This window comes from Elephantulus edwardii, unplaced genomic scaffold, assembly GCF_000299155.1.
Source record: "Elephantulus edwardii isolate Elephantulus edwardi_28Jun2011 unplaced genomic scaffold, EleEdw1.0 scaffold00141, whole genome shotgun sequence".
Taxonomy (NCBI): Eukaryota; Metazoa; Chordata; class Mammalia; order Macroscelidea; family Macroscelididae; genus Elephantulus; species Elephantulus edwardii.
In genome coordinates this window covers 5,227,579-5,239,403 of record NW_006399891.1, presented here as the reverse complement: position 1 = coordinate 5,239,403, position 11,825 = coordinate 5,227,579, and the positions used below count along the sequence as shown (strand labels likewise).

General features: G+C 42.8%; 1 protein-coding gene across 1 annotated transcript in view; it reads left to right on the top strand.

Annotated features, from left to right (window-relative positions):
- Positions 1-11,825, top strand: part of MAMDC2 (MAM domain containing 2) — a 233,989-nt gene that overhangs the window by 106,094 nt on the left and 116,070 nt on the right. Inside the window, exon 6 of the mRNA XM_006894405.1 lies at positions 6,192-6,448. Within this exon, the coding sequence (XP_006894467.1) occupies positions 6,192-6,448 (257 nt within the window). The remainder of the gene's footprint in view (positions 1-6,191; positions 6,449-11,825) is intronic.

Sequence of the window (11,825 nt, the reverse complement as noted above, 5' to 3'; positions counted from 1 at the left end):
TGAGATTGGCACAGGATAGAGCAGGGTTTAGGGCTGTTGTACATAGGGTCGCTATGAGTCGCAAACGACTCGACGGCACATAACAACAACAACCTACGGTCAACTGATTTTTTTTTAACAAGGAAATTACATCAGTAAAGTGGGGAAACAACAGCCTTTTTAACAAATTTGTTGTTATTGTTAAGTGTCGTCGAGTCATAGACTCAAACATTTGTGTAACTTTCATCGTTTTCTCCAAGTTCATAGAGATTCTGTAGGCAAACTCTATCAGAAGTAGATGGCACTCCTGCTTCCAAGCTTATTTTAATCAGGGAGCTCCACCAAACACTGTCCACCATGGGTAACCTTTATCACATTTGACACATCAGTGTCACAGTGTTTAGCATCACAACAACCATGAGTTACCTCTGTACAGCAAATGGACAGACCAATGCTATGCCACTTAGAAGAATTTTTGACCAAAAACAATTAAAACCAGGCCTAAGGGCTGCAGATTATAATCACCCACCTTTGGCTCAGTAGCATAACTTTCTACCCACTAGGCCAACAGAGCTCTATGTTGTTGCTGTTGTTATTGTTGTTGTTGTTAAGTGCCACCAAGTCATAGACGACTCCTAGTGACCCTATGAATGAAAGACCTGAGCACTTGTATAACTTTCATTGTTTCTCCAAGTTCATATTTCTTGAGGCACACTATTTTGGAAATGGATGCCACTCCTGCTTCCAACCTGTTTTAACAAATGGTGTTGGCAAAATCGGACAACCAGCTGCAGAAAACTCAAATAAGATCCACATCTCACACCATACACAAAAACCAACTCAAAGTGAATGAAGGACATAGGAATAAATCCAAGGACTATATACTTCATTAGAGAAAAGCTTGGAAGAACCCTAGAAGCCCTAATCCACAACATGTACGTTCCCTTTCTAGTCATTGCCATGAAGTCAGAACTGACTCAGAGCTGAGCCTCCAGGGGGTCTTCTTCAGGCAGCTTTAAGTAGCCCAGGGGGAGACTGCCTGTCTGGTGTCTATGAAGTTCCTGATGGATCTGAAATGCCAGAGAGGTGCTGCCTTTGGGCCAGCAGCACAACACCCTACAGACTACCCACCGGAAGGGTAAAATGTCACCAGCACCAGCCCTAACTGTTGGCTTTTTGCTTTTTGGTAAAACATTTCATATTTTTGATGGGCAAGGCCCAATGGTGATTAATTTTATGAAACATAATGTATGAGAACAATTGTATGAAACACAATGCAAATGAAGCATAGTGTGAAATACAATGTACATCAACTTTGTAAACAAACCAATTATATATATACACACACACATATACATACATATATACAACACACTCACATATACATACACATCTATCTATCATCTATCTATCTATCTATCTATCTATCTATCTATCTATCTATCCACATGCAGGTATTTTCTCCTAGTCTTCCTTACTATATATTTGTTTAAAAGCAGTAGCATCAGCAGTAGGGGGGGAGGGTGTGTGGTCCACACTGGGTCACATTGTCAAGAAGAGGTGACACCCAAATGGTTATCCGTACAATTTTTGAGCAGTAATTCAATAAAAATGTAATGCTTTTCTAATAAAATGTCCCTGTCATTAGCTATAATAAAAACATTTTTAGAAGCCTCACTTATAAAAGTTTTATATTTTTTATATTGAATATAAGTCATATTCAATATAACTACAAGGCAAAACCTCTATGCTAATTTACTTTTTGTACCATTTAAATGGTGAAGAGATTGAAGTTGTCAATGATTTATATTTACTTAGATCCTTTTTTTGCAGAGCAGCCTGTACTTGATGGCACTCTCAGCCTGGGCTGACTGTCAGTCTTCCAGCTTAGCCCGCTGGGATGGGTCTGTCCTTTAAAAGTCCTTTTAGACCCCTTTGTGGTAATTCGTCCTCATGTTCTTCACTGCAATAATAAAGCAGTTCATGATGAACTACTTCCCCCCCCCACCCCTCCCTGCAGTGAACTCCTTTGTATTTCTCAGTCTGGGAAAACTTTGGCAACAGAAGGGTGAGGGGAGACAGCAGAATGTGGTCTGGTCTAGTGGTTGCATGTGAGCCTTGGTGTCAGCAGTCCTGGTCTTATTCCCAGAAGCCTTTCTGACTCACTTTGGGCAGGTCACATTGTGTTTGCTGGATGTTTTTGTGGATCAGAAATGTGATCGTGGCTCACTTGGCGCAGTATCAGCGACATGAGTGCTTAATGAGACCCTTAAACTGCAGATTCAAGGATTGAAATATTGTCCACACAGCAGGTGAGAATTCATTCCCTGAAGATGAGTTTAGAATGGAGTGGGGTGTGAGCAGTTTCCGAAGTCAGCAGTTACTGTGGGCCTGGGAAGAGGAGTGGACTGTCAAGTCACCCAGATTCACAGAGTGTCTCCCTGGATTCAGGGGCTGCGCCTCACCCTGGAAGAGTGATGCCCTCCTTGCCCTCCTCATGGCGCCAATTCTGGTCCTCCAGGAAGCAGACTCTCAGCTAGAATTAAGAGGGGGAATATTTATGGGAGAGATGACTGAAAAATAAGGGGAGGAGCAGCTGTAAGGATGAGTCCAGGACCAGATCACTCATGACCACTGTTCTAGAAGCCACAGCACTCTTAGGGTCCAGGAAAAATTACTTTAAAGTCAGGAGAAAAAATTAATAATGCTGGTTTTGTTGTTATTGTGTGATGTAGAGTCAGATTTTTATTCATAATGACCCCCATGCGACAGAGTCCAACTGCTGTATAGCATTTCTAGAATGTTGTCATTAGTTGCCATGGAGTCCATGTCAACTCAAAGCGAGTCTATGAACCACAGGTCTGAACCTTGCCCCATCCTACACCGTCCACATTGAGTCTCTGATATGTTTAAGCCCGCTGTGATGGTCACTGTGAATCCAGCTCCTGGAGAATCTTCCTCTCTTTCTGTGACCCTCTATCTTTCCCAGCATGAAGTCTTTATCTAAGGACTTCTCCCTCTGGACAACACGCCCAAAGGATGTGCGTCAAGTTTCACCATCCTTGCCTCAAAGGAGCACTCTGATTCTACTTCCTCCACAACAGACATGTTGGCTCTTTTGGCAAGTCCGTGGGGTATCTAGTACTCTTCTCCAACACAATTCAATAGCATCAACTCTTTTTCTTTCATCCTTACTCACTGTCCAACTTCCAGATGTCTAGGGAGCAAACAATTGAAGAATTTGATGCCTTTGGAGAAGAGTCTTAAACATACCATGGACTGCCAGGTCAGTCTTGGAGAGGGTGAAACCAAGTGTCTCCTTAGAGGCAAGGATTTTGAAGTTCCAGCTCACATACATGGCACGTGGCCAGAAGGGACCGGTCCTTGTAGAAGAACATCATGCTCGGAAGGGTGGAGGGACAGCACAGGAGAGGAAGACCCCCCCCCCCATAAGATAGATTGACAGGGTGACTTGAGCAATGGAGTTAGGTACATCAGTCAGTGAGACTGGCTCACGACAGGGCCAAGTTTAGAGCTTTTTTTTTGGTAAATAAAATTTTTATTTTATGCTTGTTCACTTACAAAATTCATATGCATTGTTTTTCACACTGGATCTTTCAGAGCTATTGAGCTATTATACATAGGGTCATTATGAGTTATGGGTGACTCGATGGCACATAACAACAGCAGGGAGCAACTGAAAAAAAAGCATAGCTTGGCTCTGGCTTTAAAAAGACATCGTTGCTTCTAGAATAGTTTCACAATAATGACTATATCACACTAAATCTAGCCTGGATTATATCATCTTTGTACAAATGAAGGCATAAAAGAATTTTTAGTAGGTGTTTATGGAGAACAGGCCCCTGATGGCAAAGGTGCCCAAGGCCCATGGAAGTTATAACAAGGCCCTGCATAAGGAGAGCCTTCTGCAGAGGGCGTAAACCTAACACTTGTGAAGAGAGGCTGGGGTGGCGGCCAGTTGCTGGCGAGTCCCAAGCCAGGTGGAATGCATGTGTTCTACAGGCCTGGAGGTGCAGCCCAGCCTGGTGTGGCCCTGGATGAACATGGCTGCAGATCTGAAACTGAGGCAGCTGGAGGCTGTTGGGTAATGCGATCTCTTGCAGGAGATTGAGTGGTCAGTCAGCCTCTATGGCCCCTATAAGGAGATCCTGAGAGCAGCTAACAAAGCATCAAAGCTCTCCTCCACTAGTCACCCTGGAGGAAAGATCTTACAGCGCACTTCCTGTTTCCTTCATCGGCCTTAAAGACTTCATCTCTACCTTGACATGCACATGAGTTCTCAGAGAACAGAGAAGTAAATGCTGGTTCTCTGTTACTAGCTGAGTTAGAGGAAGCCTTTGTGTGTGGTCAAGCCTAAAACAATCTTTGGAGAATACTGGTTAGCCAGACTGTTGGAAAGAAAAGTATAAGAACTTCTGGAAAACTCTTTCCCTAACCTAGGGGATTCTATTGAGTATTCCAGTTGTTAGTGGCTGGCCTAGTGGGCATTCAAGTTTAGATTAAGGAAGGCTTCCTTTAAGTCTGTTCCATCTGACCAACATTCTGACTGATTCTTCCTTTTTTTTTTTTATTCTTCCCTTTGACGTCCCTTTTCAGAAGGTGCAAAGTTTGAGCTCACCAGCTCCACCTTGTTTGAGGATATTTCTTTTCTTTTGTGCACACAGAGTTTAAATGATGGACTGGAAGAGGAGAGGTAGGGTTATCATTTTTAAATTGATGGATGGTGGTACAAAAGCCTGAATCTGGAGGGTCCATAAGAAGAGTTGATGCAATGGGCTAGATGTCATCAACTGTGACAGAGACCGGTGGCTGGCTCAGTGGTGGGAGGGAAACACAGATCTAGCCAAAGGGCCATGGCACTGTGCAGCCCACTAATTACCACTATAAGGTTCTCTGTTTTTTCCTCAAGAGAAATTTAATTCCTTCTCTTCATTGGTGATAAAATAGAATTTCAAATACTTATTCATCATTCTTTTCCCCAATCCCAAAGGACTTCCTGTCCTTGACGTAGTTGGTTTGTCTGAGCCTCTGAGATGATGATCTGTTTATTGACAGTTGCATGGAATTTCTGAGTGATACAAATGGTGAAAGAGTGTGGCTACTAATCAGAAAGTTAGAGGTTCAAGTCTATCCTGGGACACTTCCATAGGAAGACCTGGTGATTTGCTTCTGAAAAATCAGCCATTGAAAAACCATGTGGAGGACAGTTCTCAGACACACAGAGGGGGGGTCTCTACCAGAGTTGATTTGTTTGGGGGTCATTCACGGTTATCTGAGTCCAAGAGATGACAAGAGAAATGACATCTAAACCAGAGAAAGTATTAGAATGGTTGAACAATTTGCTACTGGGAGGAAGTAAACCTTGATCAGTCCAGGTGAGGATCTTGCTTCTATGTGCTGTAAAGAAACCATTTGTTGAAGACCTACCACATGCTAGGCAGGGTATGAAGCTTATATTACATATTTAGTGTATGAACAAATATGGCCTCCATAATTGTCTACTGCTGTTTTTGCTAAGTGGAAATGAATTCTTATTAACCAGGCATCACGTAATAAAAACAAAGATATTAAACTCTAATTGTTCTAAGCCTATAAATAGAAAGGACATTCTATTGAAGCTTCATTGCATAGCACTTTTCTGTTACTGCAACTCAAATAAATTGACAGAGCATTGTTAATAATTAGAATGACCATGTATGCAGAACAAACTCATTATCTGCATAACTTTATTGGGCAATTATAACAAAGCCAGGCATAGTCTCTCCTACTACTTATACTTATTCGATGGGGGAGCTCTAAGTGGCCTAGTGGTAAGAAGCTGCACTGCAATTCCAAAGGCACACAGTTCAAATGCACCAGCAGCTCCACAGTAGAACAGTAGGTCATCTCCTCCTATGTGATTAACTGCCTCTGAAAATCCATTGGAGGGTCAGCTATGATTCAGTTCTGACTCGACAACAAACAACAACAGCAACTCATTCCATGAGGAATTTGAGTCTCAAACTTGGAAGTTCAGGAAATTGAGGCCCAAAGAAAATCAGTAACTTTTTCAAGGTTGTAGGACTAATAAAAGATGCAACAAAACTCCGTTCTGTCCAATGACAAAACTCAGGCTTTCCTCAAGCTGGCACATCACTTCCCCCGTTCCCCACGGGAAGCCCTTATGCTGTTTCTCTGTGTGATTCTTTCAGGCCACTACATGTACGTGGACTCGGTCTACGTGAAGCACTTCCAGGAGGTGGCTCAGCTCATCTCCCCGATGACCACGGCCCCCATGTCTGGCTGCCTGTCGTTTTATTACCAGCTGCAGCAGGGGAATGACAATGTCTTTTCCCTTTACACACGGGATGTGACCGGCCTTTATGAGGAGATCTGGAAAATGAGCAGTCCAGTGAGCCCAGGCTGGAACCTCGCTGAGGTGGAGTTCAGTGCCCCTTACCCCATGGAGGTAGGTGAGCCTGGAGGGCCAACCCTGACTGCCCTGGAGGGACACCTGCCGGCCACACACATGAAGATCAAGAGACTCTACACAAGTATCACTGTTATTGTTATATGCGGTCATGTCAACGACAACTTATACGACACTGTGAACAACACATCTGAACCTTGCCCTCTCCTGAGCCATCCTATGATGGCTGATATGCTCAAGCCCACTGTCAGTCATTGAGTCAATGCATCTTGTTGAGAATCTTCCTCTCTTTCTCTGTCCCTCCACTTTACCCAGCTTTATGCCCATAATTGACCCTCCTGATAAAATACCCAAGACATGTGAGATGGAGTTTCATCATCCTTGGTCCTAAGGACGAGGCAAATCCTCCAGCACAGATGAGCTGGGTTTTTTGAAGTCCTTGAGGTTTTCAGTACCCTTCTCCAAAACCACAAGTCATAGGCATCGATTGTCTTCAGTAATCCTTATTCATTGTTCAACTTTTAGATGCATAAGATACAATTTAAAAGACCACGCTTCAATCAGGTGCACCTTAGTCTTTAAAATGGCACTGTTGCGCTTTAGTACTTTGGCAAGGTCCTTGTTTTCCACTGTTCTCAGTATTAACCTTTCTTTTCTTTCCATGGTCCACTCACCTTTGCTTCCTCCTCTAAACCCCCTTTCTCCTTTATAACTTCATTTTCTAACAAAAGAGGACTTCAGTAATATGAACAAGTCAGTTAAACACAAATTCCCACTGCCAATGAGGTAATTGAATCCATTCTGACACACAGGGACCCTGTAGGACAGGACAGAATTATCCCACAGAGTCACCCCAGCTGTGACTCTGTACAGAAGCAGCTTGTGGCATCGCTCTCCTGTGGAGCAGGGTGGCTGCTGGATTCGGCTACCTGGTTAGCAGCTGAATAACCACTGTGCCATCAGGGCTCCTTAAAAGTCAACCCCTGATTACAGAACAGGGGTGGGAGGGAGAATGTGCCCAGATGTTGGGAGTATTTGTATTTCAGACACATTCTCTATCTGAACCTTGTATAGTGGTCATGGCCTGTTGAAAAGAGACCAGCATCTTCTGAGGGAAACTCATTCCTGAGTTTCCATTCCTTAAAAGCAGTTTTGGAGGCTTCTCCTACGTAAAAGAATTGTCTTTCTAGAAGAAGAAAAAACACAACCCACCAAATTACTTGTTTCCCTCTTTCCCCTTTTATGGTACAAATGATTTCACAAAGTCAGAAACAAAGTTCTCTTATTGCCCTGCTTAGAACCAAAGCCTGCTGTCTTAATTTTCAAATGTTAGTTACACAAATGATAAATGATAAGTGCAGGAGAATTAGAAATTTCAGGGATGCTAAAATGCTTTAATCCAACTCCAGACGTAGCTGGAGGGAAACTAGCAATTTTATCCTCACAGTCTTTTTTAAAAAAAATTTCCAAATCTTTATTAAGTTTCCTTTTTAAAAATTTTATTTATTTTATTGTCTTTGAAAATGTGCACAACAAAGTATCCACCAAGCCAGTGGTAGTGTGTGTATAATCCAGTGTCATCAAGGTATGTGGCCATTCTCACTTTCCTATTTGAAATTGTTTTTCCTCCATTAACATAAGGTCATTGTCTTCTAAGGTTCCTGTCGAATTGCTCGAGTTACTGTCTTGCCGACTTTTTTCTAAGCATGTAGAGCAATACACGTCGTTGTTGTTGTTGTTGTCATCGTCATCGTCGTCATTCAGTGCCGTTAAGTCAGAATCGACCCATAGCTGACCTCCAGCAGATTTTCAGAGGTAATAAATCACATGGAAAGGGACTGCTCATCTTTCTCCCACAAATCAGTGGTAGGAAGTGACGATATTAGCAAGCGAACAGCTAACAGAGAAGATAAGACAGAAAACTTTCAAATCATTGATTCCTGCTGCTTTTGCACGTGCACACCCCCCCCCACCCCCACACACACACAAGCATAGCAAATGTTGTTAGCAGCAATAATGTCACCAAACCCGTCAGCATGTCCCCCATCAGGCCCATTGCTGAGGACAAGGTAAAATAGCATATACTAATGGAGTTGTAGGCTTACATTAGATAATACAAGTAAAGTGCTTACTACTATTTCTGGCATAAAGTTACCTATATCTAGTGATGTATTCAATATTTACAAACAAACAGAAATTTAGGGGTGGTGCAAAGAGGTAACTCTCATTTCTAGCCAAAAATTTGGAGATATGAGTCCACTGAGAGGTGCCTTGGAAGAAAGGCTTGGCTTTCTGCTTCATAAAAACCAGCCCCTGTGCAGCCCTTAAAGCACAGAGTTCTACTTTGACATGCGGGGTCACCAAGAATCAGAATCAACTTGACAGCTGAGTTTCACTGACAATGATTCAACAGAGTAGATAACATTATCCCCACAAAAGAAATAGCAAAGGAGGAAACAGGGTCCAAGAAACTGAACATTTGTTTTTCTAGGCCACAAAGCTGCTTGATTGCCAGAGAGGTTAGGAAAGTTCTGATGGCTGTGTTTTAATGCTGATGGAGGAAGAGGTTCAGCTGTGTCTGGGGACCCCAGAAGACCGCCTGAATCAGTGGGAGCAACATGGTCGCTGCAGATTCGTAGATATAACTAGAGCCTTGGTTGCCACAATTGATTACCATCTCACACTTTACACATGGTGTGCTTTGCAGTTTCATCCCCAGTTCCCTTTAAAGTGCAAAAGAAGCAGATGACGACTATGGATGCTTTTCAGCGGTGCCATCTGCTCGCCTGATGTGGGACTGTGAAAAACACTGGAGTGGCTCTTGGATTCTGAGGCGCTCTCTTTACTGATGCTGTGCCTGCGGGGCCCTGACCTCCTTTGCAGCCTCCACCCAACAGCTCCAGAGAGAGAGCGCACTGCCTTTGCAGTCATTTCCTATCCCAAAGTCTAAGTGGACCATGTTTTGCTCTCGCGGTCAGTGGAAATTTTTCTGTGTCACAAAGAGGAAAAGAAGTGCACAGACCCTTTCCAAAAAGGTTTCGTCTATTAAAGTCAAGTGAGTCATGACTTGCACATAGTAACAGTATTTTGTATGCAAACTCCTTTCCTCCAAGTCTAAACTCCTCGACATTTATGTGAGTGAGACTTCCAGTAAATTTTATGAATCAAGACTTGAAAAGCTACAATTCTGGACACTGCTAAACCTCAACCCAAATCCTTTTGGTTCATGCATGTGTGATTTTGCTCTCATTGTCTGAAATCATTCCCTGGTATTATTTGTCCTCTCTGATTGCCAAGAGTATATTAGGAAGGGGTGCCCAGGAAAAGGAAAGGACAATGAATAAGGAAAACAAAAAAATTGATGCCTTTGAATTGTGATATATCTGGTGAAGAATGCTGACTATACCATGGCCTGCCAAAAGACCAAACAAATCTGTCTTGGAGGAAGTGGAGCCAGGTTGATCCTTAGAGGCAAGGATGATGAAACTTTACTCACATGCTTTGGGCATGTTGTCAGAAGGGGCCAGTCCTTGGCAAAAGAAAAGACATCCTGCTGAGAATGGTAGAAGGTCAGCAAGGGAAAGACTGGCTGACCCTGAATGAGACAGATTGACACATGACTTTAACAATGTGCTGGGGCATGTTGGGGGATGTGAAGATCAAGCAGGATAGGGGAAGGCTTTCATCTGTTGCTCAGAGTCCCTTTAAGTTTTAGTCCACTTAACAGCACCTAAAACAATTGCCAAGAAAACAACCTTATCCTGCAAGAATCAGTGCGTTTAGTGTCATCACATTCTCTGAGTATTTTTTTTTCATTTACATTGATTTGCATACAAGTTCATAGGCATTGTGTTTCACATTGCCCTCCATTCACATTGTGTTTGTACAATAATTCTCATTTATTTTGTTTTATAAAATCAATCACCATTAAACCATGTCATTCATTACCAGGTCTTTCTAGATCCCTGCCATATCTTTCCCAGTTCCTTTACCCTCTCCAGTTTTATTTTTAAAACATTTGAGATATTCTTGACACATTACCAAAGAAGACCCATACAAAGAAGATGCATTACCACATACACGACAATTAGCGTATTTTAATCAGAAAAATTACCCAGAGTCCACCTGTTGTATGAGATCAACTCTGTCATTAATTTTATTTTTTTATCAGTGAAGGAAATGTCATGATCTGTGTCCACTTGTCAACTTACTTTTCCCCTTTCCATATCCATACTTCTTCTCTTCACTCAAGTCCTTTCTCCTTTGCCAGAACCTTATTTTCATTTCAGAGAGTTGAAGTGTGAGCGGTCTATGAACTCCCATTGTTAAGCTGAAAGGAATCTTAGGCATAAGCTTGTCCACACTCTTTCCCAATCCACTGCCCAAAAATGAAGCAAGTGAAGTCTGGAGGAGAGGGGGGGATTTTTTTAAAGCTAATTAGTGACTGACTTTGGGTGTGAATCTCAGTAAAATTTGAGATGTCAGCCTGGTGGAAAAGGCACTAATATAGTTCATTTTCTAGGCAGTCAATTCTGAATGGACGCCCCTAGGTGGCTCACTTAGCTGCCACTTGAAAGGCTCAAGATTTGAGTCTACTCACAGGCATCTCAGAAAAAAGCCCTGGCCGTCCACTTCTGAGTAACCCGCCACTGAACCTTCCTATGCCGCACAGTTCATCTCTGACACCCATGAAGTTTCCGTGAGTTGGAATCATCTTGGTAGCAACTCGATACTTGTGAATCCTATGCTGGTGTTTTTTAGATACATGATCTGCTCAGTCATCCTACAAGATAGATGTCCAATATGCCTATTTTATAGATAAGGAAATCTAGGTCCCATGAAGCTTAGGTTAGCTCATTTGCCCAAGGTTACCTAGATAGAATGTGATGGGAATAGAATTGGAATTCTGGTATGTCTGCCTCTGTCTGAATCAATATTTTCTTCACAAGAGGTTGTAGACTAGAAACCTATGGGGCAATTCTAGCCCATAGTGATTTGCCTGGTTGCCATAGTGAGTTTTCACTTTATTGTTTTAATTTTGAATGGCCAATACCAAATCTATACATCCTGGTCCCCTTGACAGTTTGCTAGCTATGAAGGCGGGAGGCCTGAATTCCCACCAGACAGCAGCTGACAGAAGTTGAGTTGCCGTGACCCTTCAGGCAGGACTTGACCTCTCCACTTGGTCAGCCTGCCACCTTTCTGAACACATCATGTGCTGCCTGAGTCATGCATTCACGTGCTGGCCCCTGTGGGTGTATGAGTTTGCAATCCCCACTTAACACTGTATCTTAGTTTATCAATTCCTCCAAAGCACAGGTGAGTTGTTTTCTCAGCAGCAGCGCATGTTGCAATGACTGTGCCTGAGCCCTGTGGTTACAGGTAAGAGGTGGCCAGTTGATGGAGCTCAGAGTTA